Source organism: Coregonus lavaretus, assembly GCF_964263955.1.
Source record: "Coregonus lavaretus genome assembly, chromosome: 23".
Classification (NCBI taxonomy): Eukaryota; Metazoa; Chordata; class Actinopteri; order Salmoniformes; family Salmonidae; genus Coregonus; species Coregonus lavaretus.
The window spans coordinates 37,400,119-37,424,116 of NC_140010.1; the positions used below are offsets into that span (position 1 = coordinate 37,400,119).

General features: G+C 42.3%; 1 protein-coding gene across 1 annotated transcript in view; it reads left to right on the top strand.

Annotated features, from left to right (window-relative positions):
• Positions 1-11,472: 11,472 nt before the first annotated feature.
• Positions 11,473-23,998, top strand: part of LOC311150512 (potassium channel subfamily T member 2-like) — a gene marked incomplete at both ends in the record, with an annotated part of 60,771 nt that continues 48,245 nt past the window's right edge. The window contains 9 exons of the mRNA XM_084188000.1: positions 11,473-11,567; positions 12,052-12,131; positions 12,383-12,482; positions 14,603-14,647; positions 15,256-15,304; positions 15,490-15,570; positions 15,742-15,816; positions 16,292-16,375; positions 16,633-16,727. Of these exons, the coding sequence (XP_084044126.1) occupies positions 11,473-11,567; positions 12,052-12,131; positions 12,383-12,482; positions 14,603-14,647; positions 15,256-15,304; positions 15,490-15,570; positions 15,742-15,816; positions 16,292-16,375; positions 16,633-16,727 (704 nt within the window). The remainder of the gene's footprint in view (positions 11,568-12,051; positions 12,132-12,382; positions 12,483-14,602; positions 14,648-15,255; positions 15,305-15,489; positions 15,571-15,741; positions 15,817-16,291; positions 16,376-16,632; positions 16,728-23,998) is intronic.

Consider the following 23,998-nt stretch of genomic DNA (forward strand, 5'->3'; position numbering starts at 1 on the left):
TGGCACAGCTAGCACTGTGATGCAGTGCCTTAGACCACTGTGCCACTCGGGAGATAGCAGAGGGTAGTGTGTACGGCCCAGTACATCACTGGGGCCAAGCTCCCAGCCATCCAGGACCTCTATACCAGGTGGTGTCAGCAACCCTAGTCATAGACTGTTCTCTCTGTTACCGCACGGCAAGCAGTACCAGAGCGCCAAGTCTAGGTCCAAAAAGCTCCTTAACAGCTTCTACCCCCAAGCCATAAGATTGCTGAACAGTTAATCAAATGGCTACCCGGACAATTTCCATTGACCCCACCCCTTCTTTTTTTTTTACGCTGCTGCTACTTGCTGTTTATTATCTATGCATAGTCACTTTACCCCTACCTACATGTACATATTACCTCAATGACCTTCACTAACCTGTACCCCCGCACATTGACTCGGTACCGGTACCGGTACCAGTCTTGTTAAGTTGCGTCAATTCAAATCTGGTAATGGAACAAAAAGAGGTCAATACACATCTTCTAAAATAGACTAGTATTTTAATTAATGCAAAACACTTCAATGGTATATATGATGTTCGTATATACGGGTCCACTGAAATACCACACAGGGCAGTCAGAGAACTGGTCCATTGTTATAAGTTCTTCTTTAAATACTCTGACAGAGATAGTTCCTGCTCCCTGCTGGCCTATCAGAGTAGAGACTGAGCGTGGTTTAGACTTACTCAGCCTATCGTTGGCGCACAGGCTGGTCCCAGCCCCTTGGCGCTTCACTGTTGCCAGGCATCAGTTGTTTTCCTCACAACTTGTCCAGAAAGTCAGCACCCATAGACACAGTTTTCCTGTGCTTTCCCATTCTAACTATACTCTTTGTACCTATGTCCTTGGACAGTTCAACAAAGAGGCAGTGTGAGTCACAAGCCTTATCTCACCCTACTCCCTAACAGCTCCTCACATTAATCACAGCTTGTTAGGTTAAACAATTTATATCAGTACAGTACAAACCTTTTATGTTTACTCATGAATGCTTTCTTATTAAGCTAACAGCACATCTAAAATATAAGAGAATAATTTCCCACAGTCTCCAGTTCTTATTATACCTCAGTGCATTGTCTTAGGTCAGATCGTGTAATTCGGGATCTGAGTTCCACGTCCTACAACACAGATTAGCAAGAAAAAAAAAGGAAATAGTAACACAATAAAATAACATAATAATAACAATAATAACCTATATACAAGATACAGGAAGTACCGGTACCGAGGCAATGTGCAGGGATACGAGGTAGTTGAAGTAATTGAGGTAATATGTACAGTACATGTAGGTAGGGGTAAAAGTGACTAGACAATCAGTACAGATAATAAACAGAGTAGCAGCAGCGTATGTGAAGAGTGTGAAAGTGTGTCTATGTGTGAGTGTGTGTGTGTGTGTGTGTGTGTGTGTGTGTGTGTGTGTGTGTGTGTGTGTGTGTGTGTGTGTGTGTGGCGTCAATATGCATGTATGCATGTGTGTGTGTGTTTTGTGTGTGAGTGTGTGTGGACGTGTTTAATTATTAGTAAACAAAAAAAAAAGACCAACTGGGGACATTTTGTTGGTCCCCACAAGGTCAAATGCTATTTCTAGGGGGTTTAGGGTTAAGGTTAGAATGAGTGTTAGGGTTAGAATTAGGGTTAGGGTTAGGAGCTAGGGTTAGTCTTAGGGTTAGGGTTAGGAGCTAGGGTTAGGGTTAGAGTTAAGGTCAGGGTTAGGGTAAGAGTACGGGTTAGGTTTAGGGTTAGGGGTTAGGGAAAATAGGATTTTGAATGGGACTGAATTGTGTGTCCCCACAAGGTTAGCTGTTCAAGACTGTGTGTGTGTGTGTGTGTGTGTGTGTGTGTGTGTATTTGTGTGTTGCAGTGTCAGTGTAGTATGTGTGAGTGTGTGGGTAGAGTCCAGTGAGTGTGCATAGGTCATGGACGGGGCCAAAGTGGAGAGTTTCAAAAGCTTGAAGTTTCAAAAGCTTCAATTTCCTCAGCGTGCACATCATTGAGGACCTGAAATGGTCCCTTGACACCGACAGCTTGGTGAAGAAGGCACAACAGCGCTTCTTCAACCTGAGGAAGCTGGAGAAATTTGGTTCGGCCCCTCACAAATTTCTACAGATGCACCATCGAGAGCATTCTGTCGGGCTATATCACACCCTGGTATGGCAACTGCACAGCCCGCAACCGCAGGGCTCTCCAGAGGGTGGTGCGTTTAGCCCAATGCACACTGCCTCGCTTCCAGGACATCTACAGCACCCGGTGTCACAGGAAGGCCATGAAGATAATCAAAGACCTCAGCCACCTGAGCCATGGCCTGTTCACCCCGCTACCATCTAGAAGGCGGAGACAGTACAGGTGCATCAATGCTGGGACTGAGACTGATAAACAGCTTCTATCTCCAGGCAATCTGACTGTTAAACAGTCATCACGTGCCGGCCTCCACCTAGTACCCTGCCCTGAACCTTAGACACTGTCGCTAGCCGGCTACCACCCGGCACTCTACCCTGCACCTTAGAGACTGCTGTCCTATCAGTCATTGAACACTGGTCACTTTAATAATGTTCACATACTGTTTTACCCACATTATACTGTACAGTGCCTTCAAAAAGTATTCATACCCTTTTACTTATTTCACATTTTGTTGTGTTACAGCCTGAATTCAAAATACATTGAATATATTATTTTTCTCTCACACATCTACCCACAATACCCCATAAGGACAAAGTGAAAACATGTTTTAAGAAATGTTTGCAAATGTATTGAAAATTAAATACAGAAATATCTCATTTACATAAGTATTCACACCCCTGAGTCAATACATTGTAGAAGCACCTTTGGCGGCGATTACAGCCTTGAGTCTTTTGGGGTGAACTCCAAGAGCTTTGCAAACCTGGATTGTACAATATTTGCCAATTATTATTTATAACATTCTTCAAGCTCTATCAAGTTGTTTGTTGATAACATTCTTCAAGCTCTATCAAGTTGTTTGTTGATCATTGCTAGACAACTCCTGTGTCCGGTGTAGCTCAGTTGGTAGAGCATGGCGTTTGCAATGCCAGGGTTGTGGGTTCGTTTCCCACGGGGGACCAGTATAAAAAAACATTTTTAAAAAACATGTATGCACTCACTAACTGTAAGTCGCTCTGGATTAGAGCGTCTGCTAAATGACTAAAATGTAAATGTTATTGTCCTGCTCAAAGGTGAATTAGTCTCCCAGTGTCTGTTGGAAAGCAGACTGAACCAGGTTTTCCTCTAGGATTTTGCCTGTGCTTATACCTGTATTCTGTTCCCATTATTATATCCAACATGTCTTTTCATCTTAAGATGGTGGACCTCCATTCCACTCTGCTCCCCTATTAACCCTGTCTTGTGAGGCATATTCCATATCATGAACCAAATGTAAAAGCAACTTTATCAAACATATCATTAACACTCTTCATTGGTGGCCAACGTGGGATATCCTCTCTTCAGGGGATTTTCTGCAGCTTTGGGTATGTTGTATTGATTCACCAGCCTGCTAAGAAAATACACAACTGTGTTGAAGTTACATACAGTACAGTAAGAGAAGAGAGGCACACTACAACTACTGGCAGCATTAATGGGGCTGGCCTCAACATTTCCCAATGCCATTGATTAAATGTTCCTGCTTTACCAAACATACCTATGAGTGAAACCAATGTTTTGTTGATTAAATTACCATTCATTTGTTTATGAGTAAATGACTGGGATTTTCTCAAATATTTTAATCAATCACATCTAGGTCTTGAACAACCTGACTAAAATCATGATCTCTTACACTTAATAATTCACTGTGTAAGGATGCATAAAAACGTTCCCTATATTAATTTAACTGGGTACGTAAATGGATTGACATGACAGTTAAAATTACTCAAATGAGGCCTATGATAGCATTTTCAGTAACTGATAAAATACTATTGTAACTAAATTACAATATGTAATTTTGCTCAGTATGTATTCACACTCGACAAAAACCTGTGTAAAATGTGTTTTAATTTATTATATTCTCACTGTCGCATTATACTTACAACCGGTAGTGGCTGAATATCCATTGTGACAACCAACATTTGCAACAAGATGATGGCCCTGGTCATCCTTTTGTTTACAGTTCAATGTCTGACTTCCTTCCTTAATAAACATATCTTGTGTAAGGTCCAGCCAATCATAAAACCATGGGTCCAGTTTGCAGCCGGCTTTGTAAAAAGAGAGTTGATATAAAAATGTTAATGGTTTACAGTGTATATTATGAGGCAATATTTTTGAGTTTGTGATAGTATCTTTTTCATTTTAGCTAGTAACTCATTTGCAATACAAATTACATGTAACCTATATATACAACATTTTATGTTGTGAGTACGTAATATTTACGTGTACAACTACCGTGGGTCACATGTACATTCTGACATCGAACATCAGCAAAAAGTAGTGGTCTGTTATAATCCTGTCATTTACACGGAAACGTCTGACTCGCTCCTTCCTTCACGAACATATATTTTGTAAGATCCAGCCGGTCGAAAGTCATTTGGTAGACTGTACAGGGATCTGGTATACAGTGGGGAAAACAAGTATTTAGTCAGCCACCAATTGTGCAAGTTCTCCCACTTAAAAAGATGAGAGAGGCCTGTAATTTTCATCATAGGTACACGTCAACTATGACAGACAAATTGAGAAAAAAAAATCCAGAAAATCACATTGTAGGATTTCTAATGAATTTATTTGCAAATTATGGTGGAAAATAAGTATTTGGTCACCTACAAACAAGCAAGATGTCTGGCTCTCACAGACCTGTAACTTCTTCTTTAAGAGGCTCCTCTGTCCTCCACTCGTTACCTGTATTAATGGCACCTGTTTGAACTTGTTATCAGTATAAAAGACACCTGTCCACAACCTCAAACAGTCACACTCCAAACTCCACTATGTTCAAGACCAAAGAGCTGTCAAAGGACACCAGAAACAAAATTGTAGACCTGCACCAGGCTGGGAAGACTGAATCTGCAATAGGTAAGCAGCTTGGTTTGAAGAAATCAACTGTGGGAGCAATTATTAGGAAATGGAAGACATACAAGACCACTGATAATCTCCCTCGATCTGGGGCTCCACGCAAGATCTCACCCGTGGGGTCAAAATGATCACAAGAACGGTGAGCAAAAATCCCAGAACCACACGGGGGGACCTAGTGAATGACCTGCAGAGAGCTGGGACCAAAGTAACAAAGCCTACCATCAGTAACACACTACGCCGCCAGGGACTCAAATCCTGCAGTGCCAGACGTGTCCCCCTGCTTAAGCCAGTACATATCCAGGCCCGTCTGAAGTTTGCTAGAGTGCATTTGGATAATCCAGAAGAGGATTGGGAGAATGTCATATGGTCAGATGAAACCAAAATAGAACTTTTTGGTAAAAACTCAACTCGTCGTGTTTGGAGGACAAAGAATGCTGAGTTGCATCCAAAGAACACCATACCTACTGTGAAGCATGGGGGTGGAAACATCATGCTTTGGGGCTGTTTTTCTGCAAAGGGACCAGGACGACTGATCAGTGTAAAGGAAAGAATGAATGGGGCCATGTATCGTGAGATTTTGAGTGAAAACCTGGGTCTTTCAGCATGACAATGATCCCAAACACACTGCCCGGGCAACGAAGGAGTGGCTTCGTAAGAAGCATTTCAAGGTCCTGGAGTGGCCTAGCCAGTCTACAGATCTCAACCCCATAGAAAATCTTTGGAGGGAGTTGAAAGTCTGTGTTGCCCAGCGATAGCCCCAAAACATCACTGCTCTAGAGGAGATCTGCATGGAGGAATGGGCCAAAATACCAGCAACAGTGTGTGAAAACCTTGTGAAGACTTACAGAAAACGTTTGACCTGTGTCATTGCCAACAAAGGGTATATAACAAAGTATTGAGAAACTTTTGTTATTGACCAAATACTTATTTTCCACCATAATTTGCAAATAAATTCATAAAAAATCCTACAATGTGATTTTCTGGAATTTTTTTTCTCATTTTGTCTGTCATAGTTGACGTGTACCTATGATGAAAATACAGGCCTCTCTCATCTTTTTAAGTGGGAGAACTTGCACAATTGGTGGCTGACTAAATACTTTTTTCCCCCACTGTATAGGAAGTTGATATAAAAGTCAATGATGGTTGATACATCATGAGACAAGACAGTTGGATGTGTGATGGTATCCTGCTCATTTTAGCTAGTGATTCATTTACTTACCTATACAAGTGGGTTTGCGTGACCATTTTCCATCACTATGATGCATCACTTGCTCTGGGCCCTCAAGTTTATAAACGTTATTGCATTTATAAGTCAATGAATTTCGATCGTTGTTACTGATAAAATCCTCATTAACAACTGTTGGCTTCTCTCCTTATCTATCAACTGAAAAACAAGTACAGCTCTTAAGGATTACAAGGAAATGCACACATTGTTCTGAGACATTTCAGCTCATCAAGCAGGCCACTGCCAGATGAAAGGAATCGTGGTAATGTCAGGCAGCCGAGGGTAGAATGTAGCCATACTACGCCACCTAGATGTGATATGAGCCCAGTAGATACTCAATGGAATAATTATAAAATAACAGGTTCTTGATTTAGGAGGGGAGCAGTGTAACAATTACCCAGAAGGAGGCAGAGGCTAAAGTAGAGTACACAATTATAACTTTCATTAGATTTTATTTTTGTGTGATAAATTATAAAAAATAATGTCTACAGAAAAGTATTCAGCCAAAAAGTGCTAAAATATATTATGCTGATTAGATCTCCGCAAGAAACAGTCACTTTCAAAAGACAGTCTTATTCCACCAGATGGCGCCAACGTCATCCTCAGTCCAGTCCAAATTCACAGGTTCACCTACAGTAGTATAGATTCTCTCACGGCAGCTCCTCAATTTCCCACACGGTGAAGCCGGATCAGCAAATCACCTTAAGGTACACAATGCTCCTGTGCATCAGGCTCTCCGAAGCCTGGCTCGGTCTAGCAGTTGCAGCTCCAGGGGTATAGACAGGTTGGCCTTCCTGCTACATTATAAACAGAATCTGTCCTGCTCTCCATAGCAGTCTGACGGTTGTCTAAAGGTCACCCGGTTGGAGCATCAGGATAAAACTTCTGCTCTGTTCTGCCCAGTGGGCTCAACTGCAGGGGCAGTATAAAAACCATCTACTCCAGTCTCTGCGCTGCCTTCCCCTACCCACACCGGCTTGCCTAGAACCTGGGAGGAAGTCTGAATCTTGCGGGCATGGTTCTGCCTATGCTGCTTAACTGCTTCTCCCTCCCTACCTACACAGTGGGGCTTAAGGGGACCCTAGCCTCCACTGTCTGCAGGCTACAGGTAGTACCCCGAGAGTGAAACCTCATACCTCCTCTACCATGTGTGGCCAGAAGAAGTGCTGACGAATTTGAGACATGGTCCTCCTCACCCCCACATGGCCAGCACCTTCAATATACTTTATCCACACGTCCTGGTACCTGGATGTTGGACAGACAATCTGGAAGCGTTGCTCGTGGCTGTTAAGGTCTGTAAACCTCCTACACAACACACCAATACGCCCCTGGCATCAACTTTATCTCCACAGACCATTTGACAGCCTGGATGTCTGGATCACTCAGCTGACCAGGCTGCCACTCACTAAGCCATGTACCAGAGTCCTCCTGCTGGTCCGGCACCGCCACTACAGTGGTCACACTCCGGTCTTGGGCTCCATGGGCACCCACATCCACAGTATCTGGTTCAGGCGAGGCTTCCACCGGCCTGCGGTAGCCACGGCCTCTTGATCCTGTGCAGGTACATCTCCTCCCGACACCACTTCTGGACGGAATGCGGGTCTAATGACGGCCGATAGGCCCAACATATTCAAGGGACCCCTCCTTCCAATTGGCGGCATCTGTCCACCGGCAGGTGGTAGAGGCTCCTCTTTTGACCTGCTGAGACTGGAGGCAAAGTCACTGGGTTCCCCTGGCTTTTGAATAACACATCCTAACATGCAATGATAACATTCATACCAATAATGAGGGGGGTCAGTTGAAAGTTCGTACTTTACAATTACAACTCCTCGGTTTGGTATTTTGACACCTCCAACTTCAAAGTCCCTTATGAACACCTTCATCTGGTCCTGAACCTCTTCCATGATTTCTCTTTTTAAAGCCTGCTTCCAGTCAGTTTCCTGCTGCGCTGCTGAAGCCTGCAATGCAGTTCCCTCAAATGCAATACGTATGCTTTTACAGTCTCATCAGGCTTTTGCTTGCAACTATAAAACTGAGATCTTACCCGAGCTATGGGAATTTGTTCACTGTAAAGGGAATCTAAATACATACATATCTTGGTGGCTCTGTCACGCTCCGCCTCTGCCAGCACGCTTACCTGGATTTCAACTTTTTTTATTCCTGTAAATTCTTGAATGCCTAAAAGCCCCTGAATCTTCTCTTTCCATTCACCATACTTCAATTCACCGTTAGGACCTTTAAATTTGGGCACCTAGGGTGCACCGGGAAATATTAGCATCATCATCATGTTTGTTTAGCTAAAAGTCTGACGACTATGCCAAATGTCAGGCAGCCGAGGGTAGAATGTAGCTGTACTACGCCACCTAGGTGTGATATGAGCCCTAGGAACTCAATGTAATAGGTTCTTGATTTGGTTCTGGGTAATTGTTATACTGCTCCCCTCCCAAACCAAGAACCTGTTATTTTATGGTTATTCCATTGAGTTCCTAGGGCTCATATCACACCTAGGTGGCGCAGTACGGCTAGATTGTACCCTCGACTGCCTGACAGTAACACTTAACTTTAAGAATCCAGGTATAATATAACCCTTTATATGCCTTGTAATCATGTCATCATTATACTTGGAGGATTTAAGTAAGTGTTACTGGAGTAGCTTCTATTTGCATCACTAAATATGATAAACTAGTCTAATGGTGAAAAAATAAATTGAATTACCCGGTAAAAATAGACCTGAGCCACTAGGTTGTGGTCTGGCAGTTGGTCTGATATTGCGCGAGGTCTCATCACCTGTTGGAGAAAGTTACAGTAGATCTGTGAAAATTAACCTGTTGAGAAACGTGGCATTATCCCCTGGGCACACCACGTCATTTCAACTTGGATAATTGGGTAATATTTGCGTAAAAGTCACCTAGTCCTAGATATTTACACGGTTATCAAAACGTCACGCCAGGGTAAGCCTACACAAAACACAGCCCTTATTTTAAGTATTTCTAAAATCCCCTATGGGAAAAATGAATGGTGGAAAAACGATTGGAACCATTTCCCTGTTTGACCGCTAGGTTTTATGAGTATTATGACTCATACTGTGGTACTCTGAGTGAAAAGTGCTTATCTCACGCAGACAGATTTTGGGCGGAGTAAATCCTCTTGCTTCGCCTCTTCATCTTTGGCTATGTAGCCTACATTTTTGCGCATCTGACTGTATTTAAAACAAAACAGTATTGTTTTGAATAGTAAGGGGTGTAGCCAACTTCAATTGAATATTTAAAAAATATTCTAATTTTGCATGTGGTTGTTCAAGTGTGAGTAGAACTTCTTTGATATGTGTTCATTCTACTACTACTATAGTCTATAGATTACTTTAAATGACTACAGTATAGATCACCAGGGAGGGGCAGTTAAAGAGCCACATGATGCTCTGGAGCCACATATGTTCCAGACCCAGTCTTGTATATTAACTTCACAAAATATAGCCTAAATAAGAGTTTTGAGAATGACGCACATGTCACAGTCATTGGAGTCGTCGGTTTATTAATGATGATTAATGATGATTTGAATATACATCTGCCTACATTAGGCCTAGTCTAATGGCACTGTAACACAATATTTATGTTTGGGTGAACAGTCCAATAAACTTTTGTGTTCTTGAACTGCTCTGTCATTTTTAGGCTGTAAATCTGACAGATCGGTCTGTTCTTGAGAACTCAAAAGTTATTGGGCTGTTCACCCAAACAGAAATGTTGTGAGTTGTGACAGTGCCATTAGAGTAATTTTACAAAAACAATGTAGGCCTTATGAAGGCAGATATACACTACATGACAAAAAGTATATGGACACCTGCTCGTCGAACATCTCATTCCAAAATCATGGGCATTCATATGGAGTTGGTCCCCCCTTTGCTGCTATAACAGCCTCCACTCTTCTGGGAAGGCTTTCCACTAGATGTTGGAACATTGCTGCGGGGACTTGCTTCCATTCAGCCACAAGAGCATTAGTGAGGTCGGGCACTGATGTTGGGCAATTAGGCCTGGCTAGCAGTCGGCGTTCCAATTCATCCTCAAGGTGTTCAATGGGGATGAGGTCAGGGCTCTGTGCAGGCCAGTCAAGTTCTTCCACACCGATCTTGACAAACCATTTCTGTATGAACCTCGCTTTGTGCACGGGGGCATTGTCATGCTGAAACAGGAAATGGCCTTCCCCAAACTGTTACCACAAAGTTGGAAGCACAGAATCATCTGGAATGTCGTTGTATACTGTAGCGTTAAGATTTCCCTTCACTGGAACTAAGGGGCCTAGCCCGAACCATGAAAAACAGCCCCAGACCATTATTCCTCCTCCACCAAACTTTACAGTTGGCACTATGCATTGGGGCAGGTAGCGTTCTCCTGGCATCTGCCAAACTCAGATTCGTCCGTCGGACTGCCAGATGGTGAAGCGTGATTCATCACTCCAGCGAACACGTTTCCACTACTCCAGAATCCAATGGCGGTGAGCTTTACACCAGTCCAGCCAACGCTTGGCATTGCGCATGGTGATCTTAGGCTTGTGTGCAGCTGCTCGGCCATGGAAACCCATTTCATGAAGCTCCCGATGAACAGTTCTTGTGCTGACGTTGCTTCCAGAGGCCGTTTGGAACTCGGTAGTGAGTGTTGCAACCGAGGACAGACGATTTTTACGCACTACATGCTTCAGCACTCGCCGGTCCTGTTCGGTGGGCTTGTGTGGCCTACCACTTCGCGGCTGAGCCATTGTTGCTCCTGGACATTTCCACTTCACAATAACAGCACTTACAGTTGACCAGGGCAGCATGGCATGGCCAAAATGTGACGAGCTGACATGTTGGAAAATGACGGTGCCACGTTGAGAGTCACTGAGCTCTTCAGTAAGGCCATTCTACTGCCAATGTTTGTCTATGGAGATTGCATGGCTGTGTGCTCGATTTTATACACCTGTCAGCAACGGGTGTGGCTGAAATAGCCGAATCCACTCATTTGAAGGGGTGTCCACATACTTTTGTTGAAGTAAATATTGAAATCATCATTATTAGCCTAATCATTATCACCAATAACCCAACGACTCCAATGACTGCGATGTGTGCTTTGGATGATGCTGACAGTGAGATAACACATGCACAACGTCGCAAGAGCTTAATGATGCAATTGGACTTTGGGAGTCTAGTCGCACCCGCACACGCAACTGATGTAGCTACAGCTAAGGAGAACTATGGTTGATTTGGAGAGCGAAGTACCCCATCTTCCCCCGAGGTATAGATTCAGGGACTTACTCCTCGGGGACCAGAATTTACAAGACGATGACAGGTAGGTTGAGTTTGTTTGACACTTTTAGATACAAAAAAATGTTTTAATCATTATCATGCGGTTTAACTTTGTTGTAGCTAGTACTAAATTTAAGGTCGGTGGATTTCTAAAAACATTTTGGCTATCATTTTTCTTTTTCAATACAATAATAACAGATTTTCTGATGTGATTTTCTGTTTTGCAAATTGTAGTTGGCGAGGAAAGAGAATGACTATTTTAATGGTACACCTTAAAATCTAATGGCACCCCTTAAAATTGGTTTAACATTTTTATTAAGGCCTACAGTATCATGGTGCTTGCATAACAAAGGAATGAGACTATGATAGGCCTACACAGTCCAGGGTCAAATAGTAATATTATTTAAGAGTTTGCACCTGTGGAATCCTTGTTTAATACCCAGCCTTGCCCATGTGCAAATGCTTAGTAAATATGTCATTATTAATTTTATTTATAGAAACTATTTATATTTCTCTTTTATTTTAAGGGTGCAAGTCGAATTTTATGCCAATGAAAGTACTTTCAAAGAGAGACTTAAACTGTTCTTCATCAAAAACCAAAGATCAAGTAAGTAATGTTTTTTAACTATGTAGTCACAGCTGAACTACACTATATGCTGTTACTATCCATCTAATACATCTTATTTGTACTTTATTTTAAAGAGACAGTAAAAAATACACCCGTTGCATCTGTAACAAATGGCAAATTGTTGAACCAGTTATAACCAAGGGGCCCAGAGATTTTCCTGTTCAGGTCACATGGTGAGGAAGTACTGACCTTAGGTATGAAATTATAACCTCTCTGTCTTTGTCTCCCAGGCCTGAGAATACAAGTGTTTGACTTCTCCCTAAAGGTCCTGAGCTGTGTCTTATACATGTGTCGCGTATTGACAGCTGACCCATCCAAAGGACATGGCTGGTAAGGATAGTCATTTAATGTCTTGTAGGCGAATGTAGATACCACATGGTGATTACTGAATAGTCACAAAAATGTTGCATTTTTATGACTACAATTTGACAACAGCCTCTAAAGATGGCCCTCAAGGTACAGTAATTCTCAGAGAAGAAACAAGGGATCATCAGTAGAAAATGTGGAAACTATTAGTCATTAACAGTACCAAAACCATGCCATGGAAAATGTCTCACTAACCAGGTTTCCATCCAACCATTTCATGCGGATGAATTACCTGACGCATGAAAAAAGTCACAACCGGTCTGATGGGAACAGAAAATGCCGGTACACCTTTATAATGCTGACAGACAATTTGTTCATTCGACATGGTGGGATCTTTTTGTGTCGGTATAATTAGTTATGCGAGAAATGGCGGTGGAAACGCCTTTATGTACAAATATTGATATAATAACCATCATATGGAAGTAAACGTGGAGTCACGCAATGACATGTAGTGTGGTCCTCATCCTCATGTGCTGTTGGGGGTACTGGAGGACCGGATTTGGGAAACACTGTTGTAGCTCTATCAAGGACAGCATAGCCATGTTAGAGATATAGATATAATGACGAGACGCTTGTGTCTCCACCCTAAAAATGAGATTTGTTGGAATGGCGGCCTGAGGAAGGCCCGCAGCATCATCAAGAACCCCCACACACCCCAGCCATGAGCTGTTCACTCCCTTACTGTCGGGCAGACGGTATCGGAGCATGAGGTCTGATACCAACAGGCTCAGACAGTTTCTATCTACAAGCCATCAGACTGCTGAACACCTGAACTAGACTGTCCACCTGCTCTGATTCGTTGCATTTTAGCACACATGCACTCACTCACTCGCGCACACATCTACACACACACACACACACACACACATGCACATCCACACACACAAACACACACACACACACACATAATCACAACTGCTGCTACCAGACTTGTATTATGATTGCTATAACTGCACAATTTAAACACTTATCCCCCAATCCCACTTTCCCACAAAAAATTGGACTATAAATTGTTCCTTCCTGTATTATGCTTATGCTATGTGAGATGGAACCTGCAATTAATCATTTCATTGGACGGTGTGTACCATGTGTATCCTGTACATACAACTAATACAACTTGAAACTTTAACTATTTTTTTATTTTATTTGATGAGGGATATTCACTTCAACTGCCTGTATTCAATGACGAGTGAGATGCTGTGCTAGCCTCATGAATATACATAGACCGTCTCGAATTTCAACAACTCCGATATAAAGTGTTTTTTTCTAAAAGTTGCCGGGATGTCACGTCCATCCCACTTATATCAGTACACTCGTAACAACCTAAGCATTAAGAAACTTCTATTAGATCAAATAAGCCTCACATATCAAAATAGAAATACATTTTTAACTTGACAAAATTCAACACTCGTTGTCCCCCATGCAAAAACTCCTCACTTGCTTAATAATTAATGATCTGCTTAACGTGGAAAGATTTTAGGATTTTGAGTAAACCCTGTTGCTTCGCCTCTTCCTCTCTGGCCATGTCTGTGTGGGTGGACTATATAATGCTGGTGGACAGAAAGCATTGTAACCTGCATCTGTTGAGTCGCTATTTGATCTGCGCTCTTACATTTTCATCAGTGTAGCTTCAATTGGGTTACTTATGTAAGCTTTGTAAATGTAAATGCTTTTACAATACATTAATCTAATCTGGAAACATAAGCAAATAAGAGTTGGGTGACATTGTACTCAGTTTTGATAAAAGGATGAGGTAGGTACAGTCAGTTTACTTGCCGTTGTCCTTGTTTTGAAATATGACTGTAGAACTAACTGGCACATTGCCTCTGTACCGATACCCCCTGTATATAGCCTCCCTACTGTTATTTTATTTTACTGCTGCTCTTTACTTTACTTATCTATTTTTTACTTAACTTAAAACTGCATTGTTGGTTAAGGGCTTGTAAGTAAGCATTTCACTGTAAGGTGAATACCTGTTGTATTCGGCGCATGTGGCAAATAACATTTCATTTAATTTCATTACATTTTCTTCAATATTATTGTGCATTTTGTTAAATAGTTGGACATATCTTTTCTCTCTACAGCTGGGGATGCCCCAATCAAACATACATATTTTTTAAGATTGACTGGTGAGTATTTACTCTATCTACTCTTATCGAATCGAGTGTTAAATTAAAGAGAAGCATATCCAGACATCGACCTAATAATATTAATATTACCTGGCAACAATGCATCAAGACACCCTCACTTAGAGAGGAAACATACCAGAACAACGTGCTTCTGACCAGAATATTGGCCGCCATTTTCCAGTTATTTCCCAACAATTCTACATGTTGTATTGGCACAAACAGCCACCTGAACCCAGCAGGTGGACGCTATAACACACCACGATGACTCCAAGCAATAGGACAGCCATCCACTGCTTTTAGCTGTTAGCCTTTTCTAAAGCCTGTTTGTGGTTTCATGGCTCAACCCTACACCAGTGCCCCTAAATTTACCCTCATAGTAGGGTACAATACTGAACAGAAACATTATCCTACTTTGTCAAGGGGTTTTCCCAAACTTGGTCTTAGATTATATATTGTTTTCAGGGACTCTTTAATCCAACATCAAGCACAACCAATTAGTTATTTTCTACACACCACTGATCACTAGTCATTCTCTGGACATGATTCAAATATCTCTCTACATCTCAATCTCCAGTTGTGAACTAACACACAGCTTTTTTCCCCACCAGGTCTCCCATAATATGGGTTGAACGAAGTCTTCCCATATGGGCGTTACAGGTGAAATTTCTGCCAACAAATTTCCTTCATAATTTATTAACTTGTAGTTGTGTTTGCTAACTACTGCATACATGGGCACTATGCAATTACTACTGTTTGTCGTTTCTATTCTCAGTTAACCTGCTTCCCAATGATGTGAAACTGTTTTTTTTTTATAAGACTTGATGAAAACAAAGAGTCTATCCATACTTCTATTTCTTCAACAGGTGTCTGTGGCAGTTATCTGTCTTTTTGAAACTATTCTATTGACTTACCTGAGTTACAAGGTAAGTACCATCCCACTCCATAGGATGTCACTCAATCTAAGGAAACATTCATAGTAATGTCTATTCTACAGTCATATCAATATCACTACTCAATACACAACATCAATCTGTATATCTATATATAAAGTCAATAGATTGTGAAACAGGAAAAGCACTCTACTTTGTCCTCAGGGCAACATTTGGGAGCAGATCATTCGGTTGACGTTCATCCTGGAGATGGTGAACACAGTGCCTTTCCTGCTCACCGTAAGAGTTAACACACTCTAATAGGGCCTAGGATCAGTTTTGCCTGTTAAATAATAATTAAGGGGGGGGGGGGGACCTGATCCTAGATCAGCACTCCCGCTCCGAGACGTTAATATGGGCCCTGGACTCTAGCGAAACACAATGCTATGGCAGGGCTATTATGGCTATTATTGTCTCATCCAATAGTCACAGCTAATGAAAACACTCTACATGAACATGGCTGAATTCTAAATTGTATGTGGTTTTTACTGGGATTTTAAAGATGTTTTAAGTCACATCATATACTGTACGTACCTACAAACTCCTAGTAGTATGTTTTGTCCCCGAGAGTACCATGACCAGAGGCACCCCAGCTAACACAGCTACGTTGCTGAAACATTGTGACAGCCTATCTTTTTGTAACTGGCAACATTGTCAGGAATGTTTTGGGCTTCTGTAGACGGGATGGCCTATAACGATCTCTGTGCTGTTTCAGACCATGTGGCTCCCTCTACGGAACCTCTTCATCCCTGTGTTCCTGAACTGCTGGTTGGCCAAGCATGCCTTGGAGAACATGATTGTGAGTGTTAATCTGCCTCAACTCAGACACGGCTGAATCAGCTTGTTGCGGTAGTGCTGCCACCTCTGGACCACACATTACACCTGGGGCAGCGGATTGATCCCCGGTCCCGCCACTGCTCTATCCCTCTGTTCTGTCTCCCCATCTCAACTACTTGTACCTACCTTATTTATCAATTAAATAGATTAAAAAAAGTCCTTTACAGAAATAGATAGAGGTGGAAAGGTTACCAACCACCCATGACCTTTTCCCCCTAGAATGACCTGCATCGTGCCATACAGCGAACACAGTCTGCCATCTCCAACCAGGTGCTCATTCTCATCTCCACCCTCTTCTGCCTCATATTCACTTGGTGAGTGTGTGCGTGTTCTTGCATGTGTGTGCACTTGTAAATTGCAGTCTGCATCCCAAACATGGGCACTTCGAAAACCAATGTAAATTAAGCAAACGGTTAGTTTCAGAAACGACGATAAACAACAGCAAAAAATATGTCCCGTGTAGCTCAGTTGGTAGAGAATGGCGCTTGCAACGGCAGGGTTGTGGGTTCGATTCCCACGGGGGGCCAGTATGAGAAAAAAAAAAGTATGCATTCACTAACTGTAAGTCGCTCTGGATAAGAGCGTCTGCTAAATGACTAAAAATTTACAAATGTAAAAAAAAAAATGTTAGCACTTAGCAATTTGGCATGTCCTCTCAGGCTAACTCAATAAGTGGATGGAGGAGGCAAAGCACCCTGCTTTGGACCACCTCTCCCACATCCAATAGGGTCTTACAGGATCAGCCCAGATTGAATTGCTGGTCATTATCTGTGGTTTTCCACCTCAGAGCTTCAAGCACTTACAGTCACTTGCAACTAATGCATCACGTCTGACATCATATTTCTGGGTTACCAAGTGTACAGCTCTGGGACCTATTTTCTCCAGTGCACTCTGTGGGTAAATGGCATTACAATGTAAATTACCTCGGAATAATTCCCTCAATATCTGGCTTCCTGTTGACTGCCACAAGACCATTAATGTAATGTGTGCGATGCCACAAAAGCAAGGTAGTGGCAGCAATTACTACTACATCCTGAAAAAATGAATTTTTTAATGAAAGTTGAAGGCACATATTCCAAAGAACGAACCCTGCACTCAACAGACAGTATTTCACTGTGTTTATTCACATTGCCTAGAATATGAAATATCCCACTGGGCACAGATGTCTATTCCACGTTGGTTCAACGTAATTTTGTTGAAATCAGGTGGAAAAATCATTGATTGAACTACAGTACCAGTCAGAAGTTTGGACACACCTACTCATTCAAGGGTTTTTCTTTATTTGTACTATTTTTTACATTGTAGAATAATAGTGAATAAATCAAAACTATGAAATAACACATATGGAACCATGTAGTATCCATAAAAGTGTTAAACAAATCAACATATATTTTATATTTGAGATTGTTCAAATAGCCACCCTTTGCCTTGATGACAGCTTTGCATACTATTGGAATTCTCTCAACCAGCTTCATGAGGTAGTCACCTGGAATGCATTTCAATTAACAGGTGTGCCTTGTTAAAAGTTAATTTGTGGAATTTCTTTCCTTAATGCGTTTGAGCCAATCAGTTGTGTTGTGACAAGGTAGGGGTGGTATACAGAAGATAGCCCTATTTGGTGAAAGACCAAGTCCATATTATGGCAAGAACAGCTCAAATAAGCAAAGAGAAACGACAGTCCATCATTACTTCAAGACATGAAGGTCATTCAATATTGAACAATTCAATAACTTTTAAAGTTTCTTCAAGTGCAGTCGCAAAATCCATCAAGCACTATGATGAAACTGGCTCTCATGAGGCCCGCCACAGGAAAGGAAGACCCAGAGTTACTTCTGCTGATGAGGATAAGTTCATTAGAGTTACCAGCCTCAGAAATTGCAGCCCAAATAAATGCTTCACAGAGTTCAAGTAACAGACACATCTCAACATCAACTGTTCAGAGGAGACTGTGTGGATCAGGCCTTCATGGTCGTATTGCTGCAAAGAAACAACTACTAAAGGACACCAATAAGAAGAAGAGACTTGCTTGGGCCAAGAAACACGAGCAATGGACATTAGACCGGTGGAAATGTGTCCTTTGGTCTGGAGTTCAAATGTGAGATTTTTTGTTCCAACCGCCGTGTCTTTGTGAGACGCGGTGTGGGTGAACGGATGATCTCTGCATGTGTATTTCCCACCGTAAAGCATGGAGGAGGAGGTGTTATGGTGTGTGGGTGCTTTGCTGGTGACATTGTCTCTGATTTATTTAGAATTCAAGGCACACTTATCCAGCATGGCTACCACAGCATTCTGCAGTGATACGCCATCCCATCTGGTTTGGGCTTAGTGGGACTATCATTTGTTTTTCAACAGGACAATGTCCCAACACACCCCCAGGCTGTGTAAGGGCTATTTAACCAAGGAGAGTGATGGAGTGCTGCATCAGATGACCTGGCCTCCACAATACCCCGACCTCAACCCAACTGAGATGGTTTGGGATGAGTCGGATGGCAGGGTGTAGGAAAAGCAGCCAACAAATGCTCAGCATATGTGGGAACTCCTTCAAGACTCTTAAAAGCATTCCAGGTGAAGCTGATTGAGAGAATGCCAAGATTTTGCAAAGCTGTCATCAAGGCAAAGGGGGGCTATTTGAAGAATCTCAAATATAAAATATAATTTGATTTGTTTAACACTTTTTTGGTTACTACATAATTCCATATGTGTTATTTCATAGTTTTTATGTCTTCACTATTATTCTACAAAGTAGAAAATAGTACAAATAAAGAAAAACCCTTAAATGAGTAGGTGTGTCCAACCCTTTGACTGGTAGTGTATGTACATGTGATATTTCTGTTTTTTTTTGGTAATACATTTGCAAACATTTCTAAAAACCAGTTTTTGCTTTGTCATTATGGGGTATTGTGTGTAGATTAATGATAGGGAAAAACAATTTAATAAATTATAGAATAAGGCTGTAACGTAACAAAATGTGGAAAAAGTCAAGGGGTCTGAATACTTTCCGAATGATCAATGGAAACAGGATTCACCTGAGCTCAATTTCGAGTCTCATAGCAAAGGTTCTGAAAAGTTATGTAAATAAGGTATTTTTAAATATATTTTTTATACATTTGCAAACATTTCAAAAAACGTGTTTTCACTTTGTCGTTATGGAGTATTGTTTGTAGATTGCTGAGGATTTTTATTTATTTAATACATTTTAGAATAAGGCTGTATTGTAACAAAATGTGGAAAAAGTCAAGTGGTCTGAATTCTTTCCGAAGGCACTGTAATTTAATTTGTGATGGTGAGTAAAATAAATCATTTTGATCTCACCTAATTTTAACATTCTGTCATAAAGAGCACATGTTCAATTTATTACAAAACTAGTTTTCCCATCTCAAGAGATTAAAAAAAACTATAGTAAGTGCCTATCTTGAGCTTAATTAAATAATAAAAATATATCTGTTTGTCTTTTTATAACTTTAAACAAAAACTGTACATCATTTAATGCTCCACAATATGTCAAAGTGTAGGTATAGGTCTTGTGCTTCCAATGAGTGGTATTATATGTCTATAACGTGGATGGTTAGTGGTGTTATGGTGCGTTCGTAACCAAGTTGGAAGTAGGAATTTAACACATCTGCAAAAACTCCACTTGAACGGCCTTCCAAATGGTAATTACTAGTTAAATCATCCATGTGACAAGGGCAATGGAAGCTGGCTGTGTGCAGCAGAGAGGGGCACTTGAAAGCAAGATTTTATTTAAGTGGCAGTCTTTCTCCAATGTATCTACAATTACATAATCCAAAGATTTTTTTGTACATTAGGAGAGGAGTTGGAGCTTAAATGCCCTAAAAAGGCATAGTGCCTCAAAATACAAAGAAGCACTTGCTTTATGTTTTTTGTGTATTCTATGTTAAATGTTTGCTCAAGAAGCTTGGAAGAATGTGAACGCAATACTTATGTTCTTATCATCTTCTCTCACAATAAAAGCTGTTACTGTTCTTGTGCTGTGGCATACATTGCTTCTGATTGAGACAAACCAACTAGTGACCTTCACCAAAACGTGATATCTTTCTTTCTGTCCTGCTCAAGACCTGGCTGTTCTGTTCGGTCATTTCCCCCTGCCGACCCCTCAGTTTGGGAACTACTGCCTTACATGGTGAAAAATACACATTGATTTCATTGTATATCCCCCAGAGTCAAATCTGGTGTTTTTAGACAGGATTCAAGCTACAGTGTATTAGACCAAACTCAAGACAGGAACAATTATTTCAGCAAGCGACCTAAGTCACACATTCAGTCATTTATAATACATACATAAATGCCTTTTATAATATGACACTGTACTTACTATAAAGTCAGACAACTTTGGTCATTCATAACACATACAGTACCAGTCAAAAGTTTGGACACACCTACTCATTCAAGGGTTTTTCTTTATGTTTACTATTTTCTACATTGTAGAATAATAGTGAAGACATCAAAACTATGAAAGAACACATATGGAATCATGTAGTAACCAAAATATATTTTATATTCTTCAAATTAGCCACCCTTTGCCTTGATGACAGCTTTGCACACTCTTGGCATTCTCTCAACCAGCTTCACCTGGAATACTTTTCCAGCAGTCTTGAAGGAGTTCCCACATATGCTGAGCACTTGTTGGCTGCTTTTCCTTCACTATGCGGTCCAACTCATCCCAAACCATCTCAATTGGGTTGAGATAGGGTGACTGTAGAGGCCAGGTCATCTGATGCAGCACTCCATCACTCTCCTTCTTGGTCAAGGGGGTGGGGCTAACCGGATGTTTGTCCCGGACTCTGCCCATTCCTCGGTTCTGGAATGGGCTCATTCCTCTCGACTGGCCTGCCATCCTGGCTCCCATCGGACCCTGGCCTTTGTACGACAACATTTTTGGATGACCCACCATGGTTCCTGACGTCTCCGCGTTCGTCGCAGCCTGCACCGTGTGTGCCCAGAATAAGACTCCTCGGCAAGCTCTGGCAGGCCTCCTTCAACCACTTTCCATCCCTCACTGTCCCTGGTGACATATATCCCTGGACTTCGTCACTGGTCTCTCCCCGTCTGATGGCAACACGGTTATCCTTACCATGGTGGCCTGGTTTTCCAAAGCTGCCCACCTCATCCCTCTCCCCAAGCTACCCTCAGCCAAGGAGACGGCCCAGCTCATGGTGCAGCACGTCTTCCGGATCCATGGACTTCCGGTGGACATGGTCTCCGACCGGGGTCCTCAGGTCTCGTCCCAGTTCTGGAAGGCGTTCTGCATGCTCATTGGGTCGTCGGCCAGCCTGTCCTCCGGGTTCCACCCCCAGTCTATCGGCCAGTTGAAGCAAACCAATCAGGACCTGGAGACGACTCTTTGCTGCCTGGTCTCTGCCAATATCACCACCTGGAGCCAGCAGCTCTTGTGGGTAGAGTACGCCTGCAACACCCTCCCTTGCTCAGCCACTGGTCTCTCACCTTTTGAGTATCCCTGGGATATCAGCCCCCGCTCTTCCCGGAGCAAGAGGAAGAGGTCAGCATACCCTCAGCCCAGATGTTCGTCCGCTGCTGTCGCCATACCTGGAAGAGAGCCCAGTCGGCTCTTCTCAAGACCACCTCCAGGTATTGATGACAGGTGGACTGCCACCGTACCCCGGCTCCCCGTTATTGTCTCGGGCAGAGGGTATGGCTGTCCACTCTGGATCTGCCCCTCCGGGTAGAATCCCGCAAACTGTCCCCCTGTTTTATCGGCCCTTTCCCCATCTCCAAGATCCTTAGCCCCTCTGCTGTTCATTTTCTGTTGCCCTGTGCCCTCCGTATGCATCCCACTTTTCATGTGTCTAGGATTAAATCTATGTCTCACAGCCCTTTGTCTCCTGTTTCCTGTGTTCTCTGTTTGTCTGTTGTCAGTTAGTCTTGTCTTGTCTTGTCAGGTCTTACCAGCGTTCTTTCCTGTCTTCCTGTGTCTCAAGTTCTGTTTCCTAGTTTTTCCTGGTTCTGACCATTCTGCCTGCCCTGACCCCGAGCCTGCCTGCCGTCCTGTACCTGCCTGAATCTGACCTGATCCCGAACCTCTGCTTGCCCTCGACCTGCCCTTTGCCTGCCCCGTGTTTATAATAAATCATCTGAGAACTGTACTATCCACCTCCCGTGTCTGCATCTGGGTCATATCCTGATACGTGATAGTGTGTGCCTTTCCAAATCATGTCATATCAATTGAATTTACCAAAGGTGGACTCCAATCTAGTTAAAGAAACCTCTCAAGGATGATCAATTGAAACAGGATGCACCTGAGCTCAATTTCGAGTCTCATAGCAAAGGGTCTGAATACTTATGTCTGAGGGACAGACGTAAATGAATCACTAATCACATGAAACAGATTATTTTTAAATATTTGCAAATTTAAAATAAAAACGGAATATCACATTTACATAAGTATTCAGACCCTTTACTCATTACTTTGTTGAAGCACCTTTGGCAGCGATTATAGCCTCGAGTCTTCTTGGGTATGACACTACAAGCTTGGCACATCTGTATTTGGGGAGTTTATCCCATTCTTCTCTGCAGATCCTCTCAAGCTCTGTCAGGTTGGATGGGGAGCATCACTACACAGCTATTTTCAGATCTCACCAGAGATGTTCAATCGGGTTCAAGTCCGGGCTCTGGCTGGGTCACTCAAGAACATTCAGAGACTTGTCTCAAGGCCACTCCTGCATTGTCTTGGCTGTGTGCTTAGGGTCGTTGTCCTGTTGGAAGGTGAACCTTCGCCCCAGTCTGAGGTCCTGAGTGCTCTTTTCGAGCAGGTTTTCATCAAGGATCTCTCTGTACTTTGCTCCGTTCATCTTTCCCTCGATCCTGACTAGTCTCCCAGTCGCTGCTGCTGAAAAACATCTAAGGCACTGCATCGCAGTGCTAACTGTGCCACTAGAGATCCTGGTTCGAATCCAGGCTCTGTCGCAGCCGGCCGCGACCGGGAGACTCATGGGCGGCGCACAATTCGTCCAGGGTAGGGGAGGAAATGGCCGGCAGGGATGTAGCTCAGTTGATACAGCATGGCGTTTGCAACGCCAGGGTTGTGGGTTCAATTCCCACGGGGGGCCAGTATAAAAAAATATGTATTCACTAACTGTAAGTCGCTCTGGATAAGAGCGTCTGCTAAATGACTAAAATGTAAAATGTAATGTAAAATGACTGTCTCATCTGAGCTGATTGCCTTGGGGTAATGACCGCTAAGTGATCTCATTTGCTGCCCTGCCCATAATGTGCGTGTGTGTGTGTGTTTGTGTGTGTGTCACAGAAGGTTTACGGAGGGACATTTCAAAATGTTGAATTTTGGCATTTTAGTAAGTCTTTATTCATATTGATAATCAGATGTATTGAATTTTCCATGTGGTCCAGGCTTTTAAAATTCAATATTGGTCCATAATTTCTACTTAACATATCAAAGGGATGCAAAAGAGTGTCATTTCGTGGAACGACCAAGTACACGTTAAGTTCTGCTCGTTGGACGTTGGTTCCAATGCTCTCGTCAAGTATGTTTGTTTATTTGTCACATGAAAGACTGTACTATATTTTGAAATACATAAAATTCATTTCCCGA